At 49.6% G+C, this 14,372-nt stretch overlaps 2 protein-coding genes across 13 annotated transcripts in view; both read left to right on the top strand.

Annotated features, from left to right (window-relative positions):
• The window catches only part of LOC308575497 (speedy protein 1-A-like), a 12,530-nt gene extending 9,316 nt beyond the window's left edge, over positions 1-3,214 (top strand). For all 6 annotated transcript variants that reach the window (XM_081174254.1, XM_081174250.1, XM_081174255.1 and 3 more), the window contains exons 7-8: positions 1,596-1,881; positions 2,987-3,214. In XM_081174254.1, the coding sequence (XP_081030380.1) occupies positions 1,596-1,881; positions 2,987-3,060 (360 nt within the window). In that variant the 3' untranslated portion in view covers positions 3,061-3,214. The remainder of the gene's footprint in view (positions 1-1,595; positions 1,882-2,986) is intronic.
• A 2,638-nt stretch (positions 3,215-5,852) lies between these two features.
• Positions 5,853-14,372, top strand: part of CAPN1 (calpain 1) — a 55,357-nt gene continuing 46,837 nt past the window's right edge. For all 7 annotated transcript variants that reach the window (XM_081174072.1, XM_081174070.1, XM_081174069.1 and 4 more), the window contains exon 1: positions 5,853-6,015. The gene's annotated coding sequence lies outside the window, so the exon portion shown is untranslated. The remainder of the gene's footprint in view (positions 6,016-14,372) is intronic.

The raw sequence follows: 14,372 nt of genomic DNA, 5'->3' as shown, positions 1-14,372 counted from the left end.
GGAGACCGAGGCGGGGAGAAGCGTCTGGAGAGTTGCTCCGAAGTTTGGGGGGCCGCGGGGGTGGGCGCGCGTCCCAGGAGGCGGAGGCCAGCCCGGGCTGGGAGCCGCGGCCCGGGGGCGGTAGGCGGACCGCGGCTCCTAGGATGTGGAAAGGGGACGGCGGCGCAGGGGGAGGAGACCCGCACGGCTAGGGCAGCGCGCAGGGGGAGGGGAGCGGGCCGGAGGCGGGCGAGGGGGGCCGCGATCCCACGCGCCGCGAACATGGCCTCCTTCCCCGCGGGCCCCGGCCGGGGAGGGCGGCGCGCCCCCACCGCCGGAGGAGAGCAGAGGCAGGAGGAGGAGGACGAAGGCGCTGCCGAGGAGGCGCGCCAACTTCTGCCAACTTCGGCACCCGCCCCGTCGCCGCAGGCTCCTCCCAGCCGAGAGCCAGAGGACGGCGGCGGAGCAGGAGGAGGAGGATCGGGTTTGACGACGGCTGCTGCGTCCTCTCCAAGCGCGGGGCTGGCCTCCGCCGCGCCCGATCCTCCGCGCTCGCCGCGCTTCTCGGCGGAGCAGGTCTCGTGCGTGTGCGAGGCGCTGCTGCAGGCGGGCGACCCCGGCTGGCTGGGCCGCTTCCTGGGCTCGCTGCTGCCCGACGCCGAGGCGCCGTGCCTGGAGGCGCAGGCGGGCGAGAGCGTGGTCAAGGCGCGCGCGCTGCTGGCCTTCCAGCGCGGCGACTTCGCCGAGCTCTACCGCCTGGTGCAGAGCCGGCGATGGGATGTGGGAGGAAGCTCGCTCGCCGCCCCGCGTGTGCCTATGTGGGGCACGTTACAGCCCCGTGACGTCAGCGCCACGCAGGCAGCCAGGCAGGCAGACAGCGAGAGCCCCGCGCTGGGCGGCCTCTCCTCGCCGCCGCCGCCCCGCCTCTCGCCGCCCGCCTCGCCCGCCTCCCTCCCACGGCACACCAGGCAACGTCTCGCTAGTGTGCCGCGGAACACCGGTTGGGAAACACTGGGGTATGCAGCTACAATCAGATCCCTAGCTGCAATTAGGCTCTGCAGTTAAGACAAAAAAACAACAACTTGCTAATAGTCTGTATAAAACTATCCAGGCATAAGCCATGCCTAACATTGTATGGAACATTATTCCACAATTGCAGCATGACCACCAAAAAAGCATCAGGCTAATATCCTTTTCTGGTGATCATGTTAATAGGTCTTCAGAAATGAAGGTATGGGCAGCGGTGTGTGCATGTAGACAATACTTCTAAGCAGTGTTATATTTTTAGAAAAAAGTGGTGCCAGAACTCACCATGAACGCCTCCCTCTTTCTCTTAGAATGGCAATGGTACCCACCTGAGGTGCCGGAACTGAGTTCCAGCGAGTTTCCCCTGGGGGAAAAAGCCCTGCTTGTAAGAAATAAACAGCGATGCCCTCAGCTTTGAGGACTGAATTTGACCCTCCAGGCCACACCCTCTCACTGGCCATACTGAGTTAAATGGACTTGACTCTATGCTATATGGCAGGTTACGTGGCACAAAATGTTCGGTTCTCTTTCACCGAAGTTTTCCAAACATAGTTCTCTTTTGGGATGATTCAGGCTTCCTTTCTTTCTAGATAATGTTAAAGGAGCCCACACACTGGGTCTGGTCCCGTGAACGAGCCATTCACCACAGTGGGGCGCTGAGGAGTTACCTGAAAAATGAAGAAGACTTATTCCCTAGAGGCCCTGGCATTACGCCCCCAGTCTGCCTTCTCTGTGTGTTTGATCTGGAAAAAGAAGATGCTGGAATAATGACACCTCTTGCTAGCAGTATTCCTGCCAGTGACTTGCTGCCCTCCACAGCACCGAAGCAGAGTTTGAGTGGCTTCCCTTTGCTGATGACTGACTACAGCATGCAGAGTAAGTACTAACGGTGCCCAACTTTCAGCTTTTTGGAGTCTCTTAATATACGGCATTCATTCCTGCTTGGGAAAGTGTTGGCAAATTGTTCCCCCCTCCCCTTGTGGTTGTGGGGTGCAGGCTGAGATTTGAATCTGAAAAAGCAAATATTAAATTCATAGAAAGCCATGAGTCTGATAAGATTACAGAAAGATGGTGCAACTTCCTATGTTTACAATGTGGGTTTGATACCTTCCAACTGTCCCAGTCCCAGAGGACATGCGTACTAGAGCCTTAAAGCAGCCTTCACCAACACCCAGCAAGTGCAGCAGTTGTAATCCAAAACACCCACGCTGGGGGAAGGCTGCTTTAAGACACGTTTGCCACTGAAAATGTACTGGAACGGCTTTTGAGCTGCAGATGCTCCTGAGCTGGTTTTTCTCATTGGGTGCTAAAGAAAGTTTAACCACACTCCTGTTTTCCCAGACATCTGGGTGCAGGTGTGGCAAAATTCTCCCAACATGTGGTGAGCTGATCACTAGTACCTTCAGTTAAGAGTGAATGCATACCCCACTGTGGCAAGTTACTGCTTGGTAAATGAGCACCCCTGTTGTGTCCTGTTGGCAAATCTCTCTCCCCTGCCTCCTCCTATTAAAGAATGAGTGTGTTAAACAGTGAAAATATGCACACTTACAGACTTGGTAGATTATTATTATTGTCTACTTCCGTTCAGGCCCAACTACCAACTGGGAGTAAGGAAAGAATGTTTCTCTTAGGGGTTATCTTGCAACATTCTCACACAGAAGTAATCTGGAATTGCTGATATGCTCAGCACTCTGCTTGGTGTACATGCACTCTGTATGGCACCAGAATTTAGTGTGGATTGGTTGACATAGTGTTGTTGGGAAGATGGCTATCCCTTCAAATGGGGATTTAATAACTTTGTGAACCCTTTTAAAGCACTTGATTTATAGCTTGCCTTATTCTATGGGCTCTGCAGTCTGCCCCTACCCCTGACAGAAGGCTTCTGTCCTTAAGGGATTCATAACTTTCTAATCAATATTTCTAAAATATAACTGCTAAACTCCCAAAGGCATAGTTTCAGTCTGAATCTTTTTTTGGGCAGGCCTACAGGAACCTGTGATGGAGGCAGAAGGAACACCCAAAGACTGCCAATATCTGATAGCGTCCGAAGGCTGAAGACAACCCTCTGCAATATTTTTCTCCTTGGAGTGGCATTATTTGGATGTTCTTATTCTACATCTGCGGTGATCTATTTATTAAGCACTTTATCTTCACGTTCATAAATACACAGCAATGCCTGCTTGTGTATTAAAAAAGCTATTCAGTATAACTTGTGTTGTTATTATTATTATTAATAATTTAGATTTATATACCACCCTTCATCTGAAGACCACAGGGCAGTTTACAATACAAAATAAGTACACCAAATACATAATAAAAACCAATAAAGCCCCTTCCCAAAAACACATTTAAAAGGCCATAGATTGTTTAATCAGCCAAACATCTGGTTATTGAGGAACATTTTCACCTGGCACCTAAAAATATGTCATGAAGTGTCAGGTGAGCTTCCCTGGGGAGAGGGCACAAGAAGAATCTCAGATAATGATCGCATTGTCCAGGTCAGTTCATGTGAGGAAATGTGGTCCTTGAGGTTTTGGGGTCATGAGCCATTTAAGGCTTTATATGTCAAAACCAGCACTGTGGATTGGGCCCAGAGTACTTGGGCCAGGACTGGTGTTACGTGCTCAGACCATCTTGCCCTAGTAAGCAACCTTGCCACTGAATTCTGCACCAGCGGAAGTTACTGAATTGCGTTCAAAGGCAGCCCCACGTATAATGCATTCCAGTAGTTTTAACCTAGAGGTTACCAACGCCAGCTGAGCAGACTCTTCATAAAGATGTCTGGGAGAAAAGGCCGCAATTTAATTTCTGGAACATTTAATGACAAGTTTACTAATTGTGAGGCATTAGAAATGACTTTTTGAAGGTTTACGCCCTTACCTTTCGCTACTAAGGAATGGAGTGGTCAAGGGTGACCTACTTAGTTTATTCTTCTCTTTGTCCCCCTGCCCCCTTTCATGGCTTATTTAAGGTACCAGTTCTGCTGAAATATTTTTTAATATAAATATTTGGTTCCCACCCCCTTTTTTAAAAAAAAAAGGTACTGGGTAATTTAGATAGATCGCATGCTACCCCAATATATTGAGTGGTGTGAGATTGCAGGGGGTTCCAGACACCTTACCCAGGGTTTGGTTTCCTTGGAACAGGCTTCCTCAAACTACGCCCTCCAGATGTTTTGAGACTACAATTCCCATCATCCCTGACCACTGGCCCTGCTAGCTAGGGATCATGGGAGTTGTAGGCCAAAAAACATCTGGAGGGCCGAGTGAGGAAGCCTGCCTTGGTGTGAGGAACAGTGGAGAGTGGTGGTTTTATGATATGATTTATTTACACCTATATACAACCTGAGCCTACCACACCCCAAGAAGGTCTGTTCCCATAGCCACAGCCTTGGATCCTAGCAGAAGCCAGGCATTCACCCTCACAGGCTTTCTGCCTGCCACTAGCTGCTAGTTTGCACACACAACTCTGGCCTTTGCCCTTCTAACCACCAGCCAGCTGAGGGAGGGGGAGCACCTATTTGCTCTCTGGCACAGAGCCACTTCCTTTGTTACCTTAAGGACCCATACTTAGGCCATTGCCTCACCAACAAGCTGCCCTGACTATTCCAGCAATTGAATCTTTGCCAGATCCAGGAATTAGAAAGGGACTCATGGAATACAGCCTAACCACCCCCAACTCACAACACATTCTACTCTTAGGCTGGTCTGTACCTTTGAAAAAGAGCAGCCCATTAACCTTCCCTAGTTGATAAAATCTAATACTGAACCATTTTTACAGTCCATTGTCCTCACTTGTCTAGTACGAACTGTATCCCCCCCTGTTGTGCTGTGTTCGCCTTTTAAACTTCTGTCAACCTTAGAAAACCTGACTTAAAATAAAAGATCCAGTAATAACCCAAACACCACAATTTTTTGATCATAATTGCCACAGATTTCTGACTTTAAGAGATGGAGTGAGCCTTTCTCTAGCTATCTACATACACATCAGCACATGCTCTGCTATTAGGAACAGCCTTCTGTCCATCTGTGTCTGCCCATCTAGTTCAGTGTTGTCTACACTGATTGGCAGTGGCTCCAGAGCCCTCCCGCAGGTGTGGGGAACCGTTGCCCCCCCCCCAGATGTTGCTGGCTTTCACGGTTTTTTGGTCCTGAGACATCTTGAGGACCAAAGGGTCGCCACACCTGTCGTAACGGGAGATGCTGCAGGGAGTGCACCTGGGAGCTTTTGCACGGAACGCACGCGATCTCCCACTGGTCGGAAACGCCTTCCCCCCAATGGCCAGTGCCTTTCAGCACCCTGTCCGCCTGGTTGTTCCTCCAGGTGTTCTGGAACTACGCTCCCTAGTCAAACGGGCTATGCTAGCTGGGGGCTGATGGGAGATGGATTCCCCAAACACCCGGAAGGGCCACCTGGTGGGGTACCCTGAATCTCAGCTGCAGAGAGGAGACGCTCCGGAGTCACCCTAAGAGGGGCGATGCCTGAGCGCGTCTCTGTGCGCTCCCTTCGGCCCCGCCGTTGCAATGCAGAGAAGGATGCAGCGAGCGAGCCGAGAAAGCTGCCGCCGCCCTGTTTTGCTGGAAGCCAAGCAGCTGTAAGGGAGAATAGGAGCAGGCCGGCCCGCTCAAAACTTCCTTCCCAAGCTGGCATGGCCCCTCCTTTCCCCGAATCGGGCCTCCTCCTTCCCCCCATCTCTCCTGCCCGCCTCCAGGCTTCCCTTTGCTGGCGTGTGTGTTTGTGCGTCTTGCTTCACGCTCCTGGCCCTGGGCAAACGCCCATTTTTATGGAAGGAGGAGTTTGGCAGGGAGGAGTCGCTGCTCTGCGAATTGGCAGCGATAGCGGGACTCTGGGCGGGTTGCAGAGGGCGGGGAGGGGGGTGAAGCTACGCTCGCCTGCCTGCCTGCCTGCCTGGGCTTCCCCCTCCCACCCCCCGGTTCCTGTCTGCGCTTCTTCGGCTTGCAAAAGGTTGCCTTGACGCGGAGCCAGGCCGAGGCAACGATCTAGGCACAGGTAAAATGAAATGAACAGCTTTGGGGAGCTGCAGTGGGCTTGGGAGGGGGCTATTTTAAGTGCGGGCGCTGGAGGTTTGGAAGCAGCTGAGAGCGCGGGTCGGGTGGGGGCGAAGGGGAAGGAGTTGCATTTCTGCTATTATTTAATAAAGCGCCTCCGCCTCTTGCACAACTCCAGCCCTCCTGCGGGACGGAGTTTCCGCCGCCCTGGCGGATCAGGTCCTTTTCTGTACCGCTTCCAGTTGACTCGAATTGTTGCAGTGAGGGGTGATAAGGAATACAGAGCCCTAGTTTCGTTCCCCCGAAAGGAGGGAGGTGCGTAAGTTTAGCAACCTCTTTTCGCCACCACCCCAAAAAAGGGCTTAATCGCGGCCAAGATTCTCTGCCAAGGAAACTCTTTTCAGCGAGATCCAGTGTGACGTTAAGAGTGGGGAAGACGTCACCTCTGAGCATGTGCAGAGAGGTTTCTTTTCCTCATCTCTTAGGAAAGAGAGCCAGACCCTGCAACACATACAGAATTCCAGAGGAGAAATCAGATTCTTAATAATTATAGACATTTCCAACGTGGGTAGAAAAATATATACGCAGCTTAACTTAACACATTCAGAAGGGTGGCAGGACTAGTCTGTCTCTGCAGGAACAAGAGTTTTGCAGGCACAAATCTCTTGGTTGTGGCTGAGCTAGGAAATGCTAACCTTGAAAAGGGGGTTAATGGCCATGTTCCAAGCTCCTTTGTCTAAAATGTTTTGGAAATAATTACTGCTATTAAAACCAATAAAACCTGGTGCTGCCTTCAAAAACGGTCTTCTGCTGCTGTATGTGCTCTTAAGTTACAAAGCTGAGCTTGGTTCTGCATGGGGGGGCAGGCTCCCCAGAAAGGGAGCTGCTGCCAGTCAGTGCAGACAGGCTGCAGCTAGATAGACAACTGGCCTGACTCAGTACGAAGCTAGTTTCCTTTTTTGCTTACGGCCAACTCGGTTAGGAAGGTCTGTATTAATTCCCATTGTAGATGGAGCTGAGAGCAGTACAGCAAAGAACAGATAAAGAGATATTACATTTGGGGCGGGGAGGGGGGTAGTTGATGAAGGTGACACTCTCAAAGCCTAGCAAGAGTTGGAGAAGCACTGCAGTCAGAAGTGTGGTGAAATTAAGTACTTTCCACACCACATTGATTCCCTTGGAGAATTTACCGGCAGAAGGATGTAACAGTGGCTACCGGTTGTTTAAAAAAGGTATTACGTAATTCCAGTGGAACTCCCAGTTCCAGAGGCAGTGTTTCTGAACACCAGTCGCTGGGGATCGCAAGAGGGGAGAGTTGCTGTAGCGATCAGGTCTTGCTTTCAGGCTTTCCTTGGGCATCTAACTTCCTGCATTGCAGGCAGTTGGACTAGATGAGCGTTGGGTCCCTTCCAACTCTACAATTCTATTCTATGATCTGGTTGGCTCCTCTAAGAACAAGATGCTGGACCCTGAGGGCCACTGGACTCATCTGGCAGCCAGGCTTTTCTGGTGCTCTTAGTTGGTGGATGTTGCCATCATGCTTGGCTTGTGGGCTTCTGAGAACCCTCTGGCCACTGTTGGGAACAGGATATTGGCTTGGGTGGATCTTTGGTGGGGCTCTTCTGCCAATGGAAGAGAGGATTAACAGGGAGCATGGATTCCTCACTAGTGTTCGAAATTAGCCAGGCGCCAGGCGCATTTTGCACCTGACTTTCAACCACTTGCGACCAAGAGAGGATGCTGGGCACCAGGAGGGCGCCTGACATCTCCACCAACTGGGGATCAATGAATCTGGATTGCTTTCACACACTAATACCCCATTCTGAAGTATTTGATCAGTTACATTTTATCTGCGCAATCGGAATTAATTTCAGGAACCCAAATGCTTTTTCTATTCAGCGGGAGCAGGAGCAGAAGCCATTAAGAAACAAAGGTCAATAGATGGGCCAACACACTGACTCAGTACAGTGGTACCTCGGGTTACTTACGCTTCAGGTTACAGACTCCGCTAACCCAGAAATAGTACCTCGGGTTAAGAACTTTGCTTCAGGATGAGAACAGAAATCGTGCTCCGGCGGCATAGCAGCAGCGGGAGGCCCCATTAGCTAAAGTGGTGCTTCAGGTTAAGAACAATTTCAGGTTAAGAACGGACCTCCGGAATGAATTAAGTACTTAACCCGAGGTACCACTGTATAAGGAAGCTTCCCTGCCTTCTTCACCAGCAGCCTTCCAGGGAAAGAACTTTCAATTTAAGATCTCCTTTTTAACCCTCACCAGGCAGGAACCCTGTAGATAAGCCTGTGATTAGTATTGGGTTTGTTTGTTTGTTTGTTTTGCTGGCCTGGTTTCCATGCTAGCTGTGTAGGAAGGGAAGTGCCTTGACTTTTACAGCCAGCAGGGAAAGCATTCCCAAGTAAGCTGTTGAAGGAGGGATGGTTGGCTCCCACCAGCCAGGCCAAAGGCAAGAGAGCCCCTTTCTCTGCAGCACAATATAGAAACACAGTGGGTTGGCTTCACTTTCTTGTTGTTACTTTTGGAAGGGGCCGTAGTTAGGTGGAAGAGCACCTGCCTTGCATGCAGAAGGTGCCAGGTTCGATCCTCAGCAGCGGCATCTCTCCTGCCTGCAGCCCCAGAGATCTGCTGCCAATCAATGTGTAGACCAGGAGTCAGCAAACTTTTTCAGCCGGGGGCAGTCCACTGCCTCTCAGACCTTGTGGGGGGCCGGACTATATTTGGGGTGGGGGGGGGATGAACGAATTCCTATGCACACCAGGCAGGTCTCACAAATAACCCACCAATGCATTTTAAAAGGACACATTCCATTAGGCCAGACAGTATTGTAGATGATAAAAATTAAAATTGATTTTTTTTCTAACATCCACTGATGATAGTCATTGTTTGGATGGGGAGGCCCTCGCCTGGGTTTGGTGCTGTGTTGCGGCCTGCTAGGCCTCCTGCTGCCAGCACCTCTTCCGCACTTTGGGGGTGGGATGGGGGCCCTCCCGCCAGTAGCGGAAGCCCAATCGCTGCCGCGCCAGCAGCGGAGTAAGCTCTCGACTGAGGGAAGGCTCCAGAGGCCTTCCCTCAGTCCGGAGCCTTCCCGCCGGTAGCAGAGGCCCGATGACTGGGCAGCCGCTGATCACACGCAGCCACTGCCTGCCCATTGGCCAGGGCCTCAAACAGCTTTGCAGGCGATTGGCTGCGACTGGCACCCGCCTTTGCTCGCAGGAGGGAGGGAGGAGGCACTGCCGCAATGTGTGAGAGGGAGATGGGGGAGAAATGGCGGCGCAGGGGGGGGGAATGGCGGCCGAAAAAAGAAACAAACAAAAACCTACGCCATTTGCGGGCTGGATCTTGAGGGCAACTGGGCCGGATCCAGCCCACAGCCCGTAGTTTGCCAACCCCTGGTGTAGACAGTATTGAGTGGTTGTTGTTTAGTTGTTTAGCCGTGTCCGACTCTTCGTGAGCTATTGAGCTAGACAGACCCAATGGATCTCACTTGGCATAAGGCAGTGTTTGAATGTTGCAAAGCATGATACTCTGGGTCGTGGGTTTGAGCCCCACCTTGGGCAAAAGATTCCTGCATTGCAGGGGGTTGGGCTGTATGACCCTCGGGGTCCCTTCCGACTCTACAATTCTGTGATTCTAAGAACTCAGTGGCAAAGCATCCAGGAGGCCCCTTGTTCAATCCCCAGGCATGACTAGTGGTGCCCTCTGTCTGAAACCCTGGAGAGCTGCTGCTGCTGCTGCCAGTCTGTGTAGACAACACTTGACTAGATGCACCAAGGCAACTTTCTGAATATGAAAGAATGACTCTTCTGTGCCCTCATAAAGGCAGTATTTTGCCTCCAGCATAGCAAAACTAGAAAGAGCATGAAATTTCCCCACTTGTAGTAGGAGAGTCTCCCCCTTCGTCTGAGTCTCCTGTTCTGTTGTCAGGTTTTTGATGGTGAGAGAGAGAAAGTGAGAGCTGTATCAACTCTCAAAGAAGGAGGAAACTTAGTAGGCTCTAAACAACTGAGTTATATTATCAAGCTCCTTTCCTCTGTCACTTACCACCACAGAGTACATTGAACTTGTTCCCCTGTGAAAAAGCAGCAGAATGCGTGTTGTGGTCATTTTATTATGTCATTGTTTGAAAAAAAACATGTTTGCCTCTTTTCCTGAGTATCCACAGCGGTTTTTCTTTCTGCTCACAGACGACTGACGACGGTGGGGGGAATTAGCAAGGACTTGGGTAGACGCAGAAACTTTTTGTAGACTTACTCGCAACGCTTACTCTTCTTGAACTCTTGACATTTGTTGCAATGACTTACAAAAAGCGAAGAATCTTTGTTTCTGTTCAGCTTTGGTACAGCTTTGTTTCCATCTCTCTCTCTCTCTCTCTCTCTCTCTCTCTCTCTCTCTCTTTCTCCCTCACCCCACTTTGATGATTCTTAATTTCGTTCAGATAGTTTCATACTATAGAGCTCTACCTCCAGTTGTCAGAAGCACTGTGCCTCTGAAGAACAGCTGGTGGGCACTGCAGGTGAGGGAGCTGCAGTTGTGTAGAGGTTCTGTTTGCAGGATTTCCATGGGCATCTGGGCCTTAGGCTTGACCCGACGGAGCTCTTTTGATGTTAACCCACACAGCTGAAGGCCCACCATTAGCCAGAACAGTGGCCTTGTCAAGTGTCTAAAGCAAGCAGTCAAAACAAGATTGATCTCCTGGTGGACCACCACGAAGGCCTGCGCTTAGGCTGATGCCATGCAAGTTGGGCAGGCCTCTGCTGTGCTGTGGTTAAGAGTTGTTTGGAAATCAGGAAGAGAAGTTTGCATTAATTATAGTTAAGCATTATATCCGCATCAAGGAAACAGTAGCGTGGTGTTCTGCTTTTCTCAGACCTCATCAGGAATACGATGCGCTGTTCTGGGCACGGCAGTTTAAGGAGGGTACAGTGGTACCTCGGGTTAAGAACTTAATTCATTCTGGAGGTCCGTTCTTAACCTGAAACTGTTCTTAACCTAAGGTAGCTTTAGCTAATGGGGCCTCTCGCTGCTGCCACGCCGCTGCCGCGTGATTTCTGTTTGTATCCTGAAGCAAAGTTCTTAACCCAAGGTACTATTTCTGGGTTAGCGGAGTCTGTAACCTGAAGCGTCTGTAACCCGAGGTACCACTGTATTGTCAAACTGGAATGTGTCCAGACTGTCACTGACCTTCCATATGTCTTTGATCACAGCTCTCATTCGACCCAATTAGCGTGGCTATAGTCCCATCCGCTCTGGCATCATGCAGGTGTGCTGTCTGGGGCTGGTGAGAGCTGTAATCCCAAACATTGGCTTGGCAAAGGCTGGTCCGGAAGAAGGTGGGAAAGATGGTGTGAGGAGGCCAGAGATCAGGTCTGGCATTGAAGGGTTGACAGAGTTGGGTATGCTTTAGCCTGGAGAAGGCACCCTGTAGAGGCAACACATCACCTTCGCCTGCTGCCCTGGCTCAACAAATCCACTTCAGAAACAAAACCGGGACTTTCTGAACTTAGAAAAGTTCAGTGCTTTCCCCCCCCCCCTGGGGGGACACAGAGGTATGCATACCCCTAAACATTTTGTGAATCTAAGTTTGGCCTCATTGAGGGGCAGTATTTCAATACGAGTAGGAAAATGAGAGTACCCCAAACATATTTTTCTAAAAGAAAAAAAGCACTGGAAAAGTTTATGAGGAATTGAATGGGAAAATGTGGGATTTGTTGGTACCTGTCTTTTCGAGAGACAATAGAGTGCACCTCCAGGGGTGAAGTTAAACCACTGCGTTAGCAGCAATGAAGCAGCCTTCCTTGGCCACTTGCAACACATCCTGTAGAATTCTATCTGATCTGAATGAATTTATGAATTTCAGGAATTCATAGTCTTTCAGTTTTTGGTGTCTGCTGGAAAAATGGGCAGTGACAGAGCAGCTGGATCTCTCTAGGCTAAGAGAATATTCTGTCATCCGTTGTGTCAGAGTGAGGGTGTCAGAGTCCCTTGTTGCCACCAATCCTTTGCCTGAGGGGGAAAACGACGCAAAGGGCCTTCAGAGGTGAGCAACCTTCTTGAGCCACTGAAACACAGCCTCAGGCTAACCTTGGATGTCATCAAGGCACAATAAACCCAGTGAACCACGGTTATATCTACCCCAGGCCAGGCTTAAGAAGGAGGTTTCCAGTTTAGTAGGGGGGAAATTAACAAGCTTTTTTCTTCACGGTAATCTGTTGGTGGTAATGTATATAAAGCCATGCATAATCTTATTTGTGGGGAAATGGAGAGGATCTCTTTCCATATGTCTCTAGGCTTAAAGCAAATGAGGGCAGGTTTGCGTTTTGTCTTGATGGTGGTTAGAAACAAGGCCTTGATATGAGTAGTTGAATAGTGGTGCTACAGATGTAGTGCTTTACAGTCCTTTAGTGATATCTGTTTATAATATCAAAATATAAAAATACATACCATTAAAAAACACACACACCTCTCCCATTGGTGGCAATATGAGCTCCCCCCAGAAGCTGCAGGGAGGGTGGGGTGTAATTTTGTCAGTGTCACAACTCAGGAAGCGCGAAGCCCGCAGTCCTCTTGCTGTACTGTGATTTAATTTACTCATTTTATTTCATTTAACACTATGTACATACTGCTTGGTTGTAAATAAAACCGCTAAGTACTTTGCAAACAGAAAGAAAAACATCGGAATTGTCAATAAAAGAAAAAGTTAAGAACAGATTTTTTAAAAAAGTTAAAAAATGTAATTAATATCAACAGTTCAGTTAAGAGCAGATTAAACCACATGCTGGATTCTATGCATCGGGGTAGGTTTCTCTGAACAAAAGTATTTTAGCAGGTGCCCAAAAGATTGCAGCGAAGGCACCTTGCTTGATTGCTGATAGGGAATTCCAAAGAAAGAGTGCTGCCATGCTAAAAGATCAATTTCTTCCAAGTGTAAAAGCAAAACTACTATATCTGGTTTTGCCCTAAGAAGCGAAAAGTGGTTGCCTCTATATCTTCTGTGCATGCAGAGTTTCTGCAGGGTTTCAAGAAGGAAGTCTCTCCCAGCCCCACTTGGAGATGGCAGAGATAGAGACTGGGACCTTTCGCATACAAGGCAGACGCTCTACAGCCCTCGCCCTCCCTAGACGTGTGACATGCTCATGGTTGGTCCCCAGTCTGGGATGGTTGCCAGTTCACAGCCAGCCTTCACTTTCCAAATTATTAATTTCACTTGCAAATTGGCACTATTTACTCAGCTGTGGGTTGTTGTTGTTTTGGATCTGCTCCCTGGCTCGAGGTGTCTGTGGGACTTCATGTTCCCGATTTGGCACTTATCCCTTGACTTGCAAGACAGGAGGATCCCAGAGCAGGATGTGCTCTGTTTTCGGAGACTACAAAGCCCATCATCCCTTACTAGCAGGACCAGTGGTCAGGGATGATGGGAATTGTAGTCCAAAAGCAGCTGGAGACCTAGGTTTGAGAAACCCTGCTTTGCAACATGGATGTAGGACCCATGGCCCTCCAGTTGTTGGTAGACTACAACTCCCATCATCCCTGACCAACAGCCATGGTTGGCTGGGGCTGATGGGACCTGAGAGTCCAATAGTGTCTTGGAGGACACCAGATCCCCCAGCCCTTGTTGCAGCTGCCCCTTCTCATCCTTTTGTACTTGAGATCCTTCTAAGTCTGCAGTCCTGTATGCCTTTGCTTGGAAGCAAGTCCCATTGAACCAAAGACTTTCTTCTGAGTAAACAGGCATAGAAGTTTTAACTTTTTACCCCCTGAGAACCTAGAGGCAGATTTACTAAAGTTCCCTTCAGGTATAGGTACCGCCCATGCAATTATTTAGAGGAGGGGTGATATAACTTTGACTCTCGAGGTGTTGCTGAACAATAACTTCCATCTGCTCCAGCAAGCATGGCTGACATCTCCAGCAACACCCAATTTATTAATTAAATAGGTCTGTTGTTCTGTTCTGTGTCTGACCTGAGATCCGTTGCTATACAGCTTCAAATCCTCAGATCGGCACTTTTGATAAACAGATAACATGCCCCTCCCCCGCCGGAGAAGGGGAGGTGCCAAATTGGGGAGCTGGTGTGTTTTTCTGGAGCAACCAGTGGTTTTGCAATATTGACAAAATCAGTGATGATTGGTGCCCATTGAGGACTGGTGAGGTGAAATGCAAGGAGCCCAGTTGAAGCCTGAGCCTATGGACAAACCTTTGAACTATACAGAGCTCTTTGTCTGCCAAACCAAAGGATTATATCTGGTGCTAATCTTACTCAGATTAATTGAAATGAATGGCTCTACATTAGTCATTTCCGTTATTTTCAGTGGGTCTACTTTGAGCAGGACTAGCACTGAATGCAA

The sequence above is a fragment of the Podarcis bocagei genome, assembly GCF_964188305.1.
Source record: "Podarcis bocagei genome assembly, chromosome: 16".
In the NCBI taxonomy this organism is placed as follows: domain Eukaryota; kingdom Metazoa; phylum Chordata; class Lepidosauria; order Squamata; family Lacertidae; genus Podarcis; species Podarcis bocagei.
The sequence above is the reverse complement of the archived record's forward strand: the minus strand, read 5'-3'. Positions and strand labels throughout refer to the sequence as shown.